The sequence below is a fragment of the Amborella trichopoda genome, chromosome 13, assembly GCF_054954075.1.
Source record: "Amborella trichopoda isolate Santa Cruz 75 chromosome 13, AtrichopodaSantaCruz75HAP2 v2.0, whole genome shotgun sequence".
NCBI lineage: Eukaryota > Viridiplantae > Streptophyta > Magnoliopsida > Amborellales > Amborellaceae > Amborella > Amborella trichopoda.
Genome location: NC_142348.1, coordinates 45,673,376 through 45,682,113, shown reverse-complemented (window position 1 = coordinate 45,682,113; position 8,738 = coordinate 45,673,376). Strand labels below are relative to the sequence as shown.

At 36.0% G+C, this 8,738-nt stretch overlaps 1 protein-coding gene across 1 annotated transcript; it reads left to right on the top strand.

Moving 5' to 3' along the window:
• Positions 1-4,615: 4,615 nt before the first annotated feature.
• On the top strand, positions 4,616-6,607 carry LOC18442639 (serine/threonine-protein kinase WAG1). Its single transcript, XM_006852854.2, has 2 exons — positions 4,616-5,191; positions 5,286-6,607. The coding sequence occupies exons 1-2, from the start codon at positions 4,623-4,625 to the stop codon at positions 6,106-6,108; spliced, it is 1,392 nt and encodes a 463-aa protein (XP_006852916.1). The 5' UTR covers positions 4,616-4,622; the 3' UTR covers positions 6,109-6,607.
• The last annotated feature ends 2,131 nt before the right edge of the window (positions 6,608-8,738 follow it).

Below are 8,738 nucleotides of genomic sequence, written 5' to 3'. Positions count from 1 at the left end.
CCTTTGATGCCATTGCTAGATTTGCCTTCCTACTTAATAATTTTCAATGAAATTAAACTAAATGAGTATTATGACTTATGAGCACGTATGCTATGCTCTTGGGACCATGGTTTATTTTTACTCCTTTAATCAGAGCGGGATGATCTTTTTTCAATCTAAAATTTTGATGGCAGTTTAGAATCACGATTATTTTAATAAAACAAAAAACAAAACAAAAAAAGAAATTTGAGTTTTTTAAAATTGGATGGCCTTTATTCATTCTCAATAAATTTTTTTTTTCAAATGCATAAAGAATGCAATTAGAAAAATATTTTTTTTATTAAGGTTAATATATAGGTTGAAGACGTTACATCTGTAAAATTTAGAATCCAAAACTAAATCTAGATGGGGTTTTATTATCCGAGGGAGTAAATGTACAATTTACTCACCTAGGAGTATAATATCTTTTGGCAACTATTATTGTGAATCATGACTAAACACCATCACGTGATGCCATGAGGCGTTGAAATTAAAGGAAATTTCGTCTTATCCTCTAATGATAGGATGGATAACTAAAAAAACTGAACTTTTTTTTTTGAAAATATCAAATAAGACTACCATTTTATTTTTAACATAAACCCCTATATGTTTCTTTAAGTCATGTTAATGAACATAACATATCAGAAAAATACAAAAAACCTCTAGAAAACAGAAACATCTGTATAAAAAAAACCTCGACAAAACAAAAACATCTCTATAAAAGAATCAACACTCGCTCTCTCTCTCTTAAATGTTGTGACATCCTAAGAGAGAAAAATAAGGGATATAAATTTCCCTTTAAAAATGTAGGAAATATTTTTGTCTTTTTTAAAAAATGTTTTTGACATTTTTTTTTCTTTTTTTAGAGATTTTTACCATTTTTTTTTATTAATTTTTGGGAGATGCCCAAGAAAACTATAAAGGCATGTGGAAGTTTTGCTAACCAAAAAGTGAAAAAGTGGCGATTTTATTTTATATTTCCAAAAAATTTTTTTTTTTTTTTTTTTTAATAGTGGTAGTACCCTCGCACTTTAGTCACCACATTGTGGTTTTCATCCCACCGACACTACACCACTAATACCTCCAAAAAATTAATTCTTAACCTATTTGAAAAATACGGGTAAGGGCCTTTCTTCCCCACTCCATTACCCCCCAAAAAAAAAAAAAAAAAAAGACTTAATTTCCCTTGAAATAATAACACGAAATAATTTGACAACTTGGAGCACAAAGCAGTCGTACTAAGCTCCAAAGGAAAACATCACAATTGGCGTTGCTTCCTTTTAATGAATGAAATAAAAGTGTGCATTGGGTAATGGGTGAGGTTTTGTGTGAGGCATCAACTTAAGTAAGGGGCACCTCTAAACTATGTTGAAAGATTCAGTTCTAGCATCGAAAAAGCATAAAAACCTAATATCACCCTTAATTTTTAAATTTAAAGCTTTAAAAATGACACTGATCAAGCAGATTTATAAATAATTAAAAACATTGAAATTAGACAATGTAGATAATGCGTAATAAGATACATTCTTTTCATGAATTGAAATCCTCTTTTTTTTATCCTTACATTTCGATGTCAAAATGATCGATTTATGGGTTTCCCGGCGTTGGCATATCCTTTTTCGATGAATTTTTGAGGCACAACATTATAAGCATGACACCTTATAAAAACTATTCCCTTTTGATTACTTTTCCATCCTAATGCTGGTTAGATAACTACAAAATTAAAAAAAAATTCAAACATGTGGGGGGGGGGGGGGGGTGAGGGGGAATTTCCCTTTGATTAAGTGTAACAATAAAAGACCTTGGGTCCATCTGTTATTTTGTAATCTCATTGTAATCATTTTTCATCAATAAAATTTCATGCTCTTGTCAAAAATAACCAAATAAATAAAAAGAAAAGATGAAAGGTCAAATAAGAAATGGATGGGTAGTTTCCTAGTTCCTGTGAGACATGGAAATGGTGAAAGTTGATGTTTTGAGATGGCTGGCATTTTCCTGGATCCCCCTTTTCTTAACAGCATAATAAATAAATAGATTAAAAAATATAACTTTTATAATAATAATAAAAATAATAGAAGCAGCTCAGTTTAGGCTGCCTTGCTTGCTTGGAACCGCTACTATTCCCTATACAAAACGCGCTTTGTTCTTCAATCTTCATGCTTATCACCTCAATAACTCTTTTCTTCAATTTTTAATGCATATTTATTCACTTCTTGTACTTGAGAACTACTTAACCTCCATATAAATACAACAATTTTTTTTTTTACTCTCTCTCTTCAATTGTCTCTCTTTCTATCTCCAATACCTATCTTTTTTATTTAAGCCAATTTTTCAAAACCCCAATTGGTGTGATTGATCGTCCACCCCACAAATCTTTGTTGGATCTCTAGATTGCCGATTTGGACGGGTTTGAATTAGCGATACAAGAAAAAAAAAAAATTAAAAAATTATTAAATAAAAAGGATAAAAAAAAATATGAAAAGAGGGGTTTAAGGGGGATCGTGCCAGTACCTATAGCTCTCTTGAACCGCTTCGGTCCCACCGATTCGAAGTCCAAATCACCAATTTCCTAGCCGGATACATTAGTTTTGAAACACTCATTCACACCTATAGCAAAAGGATATAAATCATAGTGTGTGGTTTGTATAAGGTTGAGGCCCTAAACAATCAAAGTAAGGCGCACCTTCAAATAGCGTTGAAAGATGTCATTTCAGTACTGAAGACCTTTATGATGGTCAGAAAGTTTATTTTTATCTCTAATTATAAAATTTAAAGGTTAAAAAATAGTATAGATCAAGCAGATCTATAAACACTTAAAAATATTGTAAATTGATGGTCTAGATAATGCATTACAAAATGTACTACTTCAAAACCTTGAAGTTTATTTTTTTTTACATCCATGTATCTCAAGGTCGAGATAATATGATTTAGGGCTTTTTTTTGACATCGAAACAACTTCTTCTAGTGAACGTTTTGAGATGCGTCCTAATTTGATTGTTTAAAGCTTCTACCTTTAAACTTTTTCCTAAATTATATATCAAATTTTATCTACAATCTTTTATCTCCGTCGTGAGAGTTACGGTTATTACCATGATAAATTTCTCTCACTCCCTCTATCGAAAAACCCCTCTCCAACTGAAATTTAATAATAAGTACTGAACTCTGTCCAATGTTTAGCATTCAACTAGTCGACCACTCTTTCTAAACCCTGCAAATTTATAACTATGTCCCCTCTTTCTCTCACTAAAATTTAACATAGATGGAGAGGCGCCCATCTTTCTCTCTCTAAATATAACCGCTGGATTGAAATTGGATATACTTCTTGGCCGCTCCACTCACCTGGCATCAATGTTTTAAAAATCGGATCGGTGCGGCTCAACGTTCACCACCCTTGCCCATCCAAATTGGCTGGATCAGCCATCTGAATCGGTTGGGATTGATTTGAATCGATGATCTAAAAAATATTAAAAAGTAAATAAAATTAAATATAAATTAATGACATTGTTTCTATGACTCCATAAAGAAATGAGTTACCTCTTAAAAATATGCTTTTGAGATGGATTTTTTTACCTAATTTTGAATGGCATGTAATCTCTAAGATGGAGATCATGAATATAAAAAAATAAATAAAATTAAAAATAATAATTATATTAAAAAAACATTTGGATCGTTGGTTTCAATTATTTTTAGATGGATCACCTATTTGTAACTTATACCTCAGGGACCGCAAATGTAGAAATGCAGTCCCAAACCATAAAAATAATTTTCTACAAATTAAAATAGAGGTCTATAAGGTGGTGATTTAGAAGAGATTTAAGAAAACATTAGATAAACACAATGGAAAAAATATGAAATGGAGGTTTAAGGGGACCTAGCATGGATCCATACCATTTTGGAACCAATTTAGTCCTATTCGATTCCGCATCTAAATAGGCGCACTAAGATCGGAAAGTGCCGGATTTTAAAACACTACCTAGCATGAAAAAAAAACTCTGACTAAAGCTTTTAATTAATTAATATGTATGGTTTTTAATAAGGTTGCAACTTTAAACAATCCAATTAAAGTATACCTCCAAATTTTACCATAACATAGTAATTTTGGTGTAAAAATTTTTTAAAATTATTTGAAAATCTATTATCATATCTAATTATAAAATTTTAAACTCCAAAACTATTTAATATAAACATATGAAAATCATGAAAATTGACTATCTAGATAATGTGTTACAAGATGCACTAATTCTAAGTCTCAATTTCTTTTTTTCCTTTTTTTTTTTCAATATTAAAACAAGTGTTTTTCTATGGGGTTTTGAGGTATATCTTTAGTTTTACATTTTTAAGGTTGGACCTTATATAAATTATTTATTTATTTATTTAATTAATTTGAGGAATGGCCCTTATTTTAGTGGTGAAATTCGGTCAACCCCGTCCCACCCCCACCTGACTCATCTTCCCTCTTCCCAATACACGCCCCCACCATTTCCCTACTTTCTCTCTCTACATTTCCCTACTCTTTCTCTCTCTACATTTCCCATCTCTCTGGTTCTTCTATATATAACGAACAACCCCACCTTCATCTCTCCCCCCTGACCTGCACTCGAACCATGGATACCTCCTCCTCCTTCCCTCCCGACTCCGACCTCGACTTCAGCTTCACCTCAGTCTCCACCGACGCCACCACCTCCACCTCCTCCGCTCGCACAAGCCTCAGCCTCTCCGACTTTCAACCTCTCTCTTCCTCCTCCTCCCATACCCGCCCCCTCCCCCTCCCCCACCGCTCCTCCGACCCGGCATGGGCTCCCATCCAGACCCTGAGCCCCTTGAGCCCTCCCCTCTCTTTCTCTAACCTCCACATTGTTCGCCACCTCGGCTCTGGTGATTCCGGTCGTGTTTACCAGTGCAGGCTCGAGGGATTTGATTATGCGCTCAAGGTAGTCGACAGAGACGCGCCTTCGGTTAAGGAGAAGGCGAGAGCTAAGGGAGGAGGCGGCGGCGGCGGCTGGGAAGAGGCGGAGGTGTTGGGGGAGCTGGATCATCCATTTCTGCCAACTTTGTATGGTCGGATTGAGGCCGGGAGGCATTCGTGCGTGCTGATCGATTACTGTCCAGGCGGGGATCTCCACAGGCTCCGGGCCAGACAGCCGGGCGGTCGGTTCGGGATCAATGCTGTGAGGTGGGTGGCTACTTTCTCTCTCATGTTCCCTTTCTCTCTCTTCAGAAACATGGTGCAGTAGCTGAAAAACATGGTGCATTTTCTCTGTTTTCAGATTCTATGCAGCTGAAGTACTTGTGGCCTTGGAGTACCTCCATGCATTAGGTATCGTGTATCGTGATCTGAAGCCGGAAAATGTCCTCTTAAGAGAAAACGGCCATATCATGCTCTCCGACTTCGACCTCAGCTTCAAATCCAATGTCACCCCGAAGCTCCATTTCCGGACAAATTCCGGCGGAACAAACTTAGAGGATTTCACCCCGGCTTGTTGCTTCTCACACCCCCAGTCATCCATCGACTGGCTCCCACAATTCATGGCCGAGCCTGAAGGGGCCCACTCCAGGTCGTATGTCGGGACCCACGAGTACTTGGCGCCGGAAATTATCTCCGGCGAAGGTCATGGTGCCGGTGTCGATTGGTGGGCCCTGGGGGTATTCATATATGAGCTTTTATATGGCCGTACCCCCTTTAAGGGGCCCACCAAGAAGGCCACACTGAAAAACATTTTATCGAAGCCGCTGAGGTGGCCGGAATCAGGCGAAGATCACGTTTCCGGTGAGATTTTGGCTGTGATGGACCTTATAAAAAGATTATTGACCAAAGATCCTAGAAGAAGACTGGGATTTGAGAAGGGTGCTTGTGAAATTAAGGAACATCCATTTTTCAGGTCAATTCGATGGCCTTTGATTCGATCGATTCCGCCGCCTCGGGTGCATCTGCTTCGGCCGCACAGGACAGCGTCGGCGCCTGCCGGAAATTCGATGAGGATGGCCGGAAAACTCACTGGAAAACGGAGATCCTGGTCGGGTAGTAATTTGTTGGGGTCTCATTCTTTAAGGAGAGCTAGCCTCTTTTCTAAGTGGTTCTCATGGTGGTGAATTAGTGAAACACTATGGTAGATGCTACGTAGTTGGGGTATCGACCGTCGTTCTCGGTGATGGATGGTATGGATCAGCTTTAAATCTCAATCTTGATGATGTACACCCACCTTGAGAATGGAAAATCCACACCGTTTATTATTGACAACCAATGGTATATGCTCGATAGCGTGCTGAACATCATACACGGGTGGTGTGTATTATACTTTCCGCCAAAATTGATTTGGAGTGGTTCCCACCAAGAGGACAGGGATCAAATGCTAGATATGGACGGATGGGATTTATTCTCGCACCATGACATGGATGCAAGGAAGGAGATCTTGTACCATGAAATGGACGGTTCAGATTCAATTGTCTAGATCGTGGGGCATTGGAGGGCTTTAGTGCACTGTGCATCACATGTGCTTGCGGATCATATGTAGAGTTTCTTTTTCTTTTCTTTTTTTTCCTTTTATTTTTTATTTTTTCCTGTTTTTGTTATTGTGACTTTTATTGTCATTCACCGGATTATGTATATTGAGAGGGGATTAGGTTTTTTGTAAAACTTAAAATAGAAAATGGTATTTACCTCTGTTTTAGTTTTCTTATTGGATTCATGTGCTTTTTTAGTTAAATTTGATTTTAAATTTTCAAATCATTTTAAATTTGGGAAAGATTAATGGTTTTTCAAGGCCGTCATCAACAAGTCTCTTGCCCAAAAAACATTTTTTTGATGTGAAAAGTTTCTGATTTTTTTGAGGTAAATATAATTTTTTTTTTATCATGTTTACTCATATGTAAGATGAATAGGAACAAATAAAAAGAAAAAGAAAAAGAAATTGGTTTATTGCTCAAAAAACATTTAAGCCAAATCTCCCCAAAAAAAACTGTCCATAGAGGGATCGCAGTCATTTGGAGTTTCAAGTGCTAAAATTTAGAGCAATTTATCCGTTTATCCCATTATTACGATGATAATATTTATAAGGCTTGTTTACAATGAGATCATTTACAGAGGTCACAATTACTTACAACTATACAATGTGAAATTTAATAACTTGGGTGTATCAAAAAGTTGGAAAAATTTTTATTTGAACTTTGAGTTTGGTCAATGAAATAAAGGTAGCCACTCAATTTTACATCTAATGGTCAAAATTGATTGTAACTGTGCACCAAAAATAAATAGTCTAATTATATACTTTCCTATATATATAATATGTGCATATCCCTTTTGTTGTTGATTTTCACTCCAATTTCATCCTCACTTCAAAGATTGGAAATCCGAAGTCACCACAACAATTGATGACTTCGGATTTTCAATGTCATCTTTTCTTTTCTTTTCTTTTTTTCATTAAGTCCTTTTCAGGGAAACAAAAAGTCAATTTCGTATATTCAGAACGTTCAGATTTTCAAAATCTAAAACAACTTGAGTTTTTTCCTTAAAAGTACCTTAAAAACATAACATAACTACACACATTGAAAAATTGAAGTCTTTTGTGCCTTTGAATTTTCAATCTCCATAAGGTAAAATTGGAATAAAAAATGTCAGACAAAAGGGATATGCACGTAATATAAAAAATCAAGGAGAATTTTAGTAATGGCATTATTTATATAAACGATGAAACTTTTATAAGGCATAGGCTTCATGAAAAACAAAATAAATCCTCGCCTTAAATCTTTGTCTAGATAGCACTTTTGACAACAAAAAACTCCATAATGGATCTGAAACAAATTTCCAACATTGACAATAAATTTGAAACTAAAAAGTGTACAGATTTTACGAATTTGTGAACATTTATTTTTAGAGCAAAATAGACATTTTAGATAATTTGTTACAATATACACTATTTTTATAGTTTAAAATCTTACTTCTTTTTGTTTTTTTACAACCATAGTATTCAAGCCAAGATGATCGATATAAATGTTTTTAAAATATTTAAATTACAATTTTTTATGAGTTATAAGGTGACATTTTACTTATTTTGATAAACCTAAAACCCTATCAAACCATTTTTCTTATGTAAAATATGTAGGTAATATCTAAAATTTATTTATTTATATTTTTTCCAATATTGTTCACAAGGTTAAACAAAGATGATCTAAAAATTCTCAAAGTGAAGATTTTCCAACCTATTAGTCTCGGTGTGAGACCATGTGCTATGGAGGTCAGATGGGACCACCACAGCGGTCTGTGTCACGAGGGCTTTTTCACCACCTAGCCGCCGCCTTGACGCCCAAGCATGCAATACTTGGATACTAGGTTTAGCCTGTCTCATTGCCATATAGTAGAAGAGCATACTCATAAGGGTAAAGTGCTGACAATGCTCTTGGCCTGTGGGCGCGTATCGCCATCTCTCGTACATGTACCACTACCTCGGTCATGCATCATGTCTTATGCCCTGTCGATTGTGTGCCACCGGTCAGCCCATGGTCTCCTATGGGATTCAAGATGGTCAAGTCCTCAGCTTCTTAGTCCGGTCTCATTCGGATTGGCGATAATGAATATGAAGTTTAGAAAGCAGCAAGTATTATGGATCCTCTTACTCCCAATTGGCTTGGTTGCCCTCTCGGGTCTCACCCGTCTTGCATGTAGGTCTTGATGTGCCTTGAGATAGCCGTCTATTGTCATCTGAATAGAAAATCATATATACTGG

Bases quoted from the DNA above. Each gene is read 5' to 3' on its own strand.
- LOC18442639 (XM_006852854.2), top strand. From the start codon at position 4,623: ATGGATACCTCCTCCTCCTTCCCTCCCGACTCCGACCTCGACTTCAGC. The intron at 5,192-5,285 runs GTGGGTGGCTAC...CTCTGTTTTCAG, and splicing joins TTCGGGATCAATGCTGTGAG to ATTCTATGCAGCTGAAGTAC.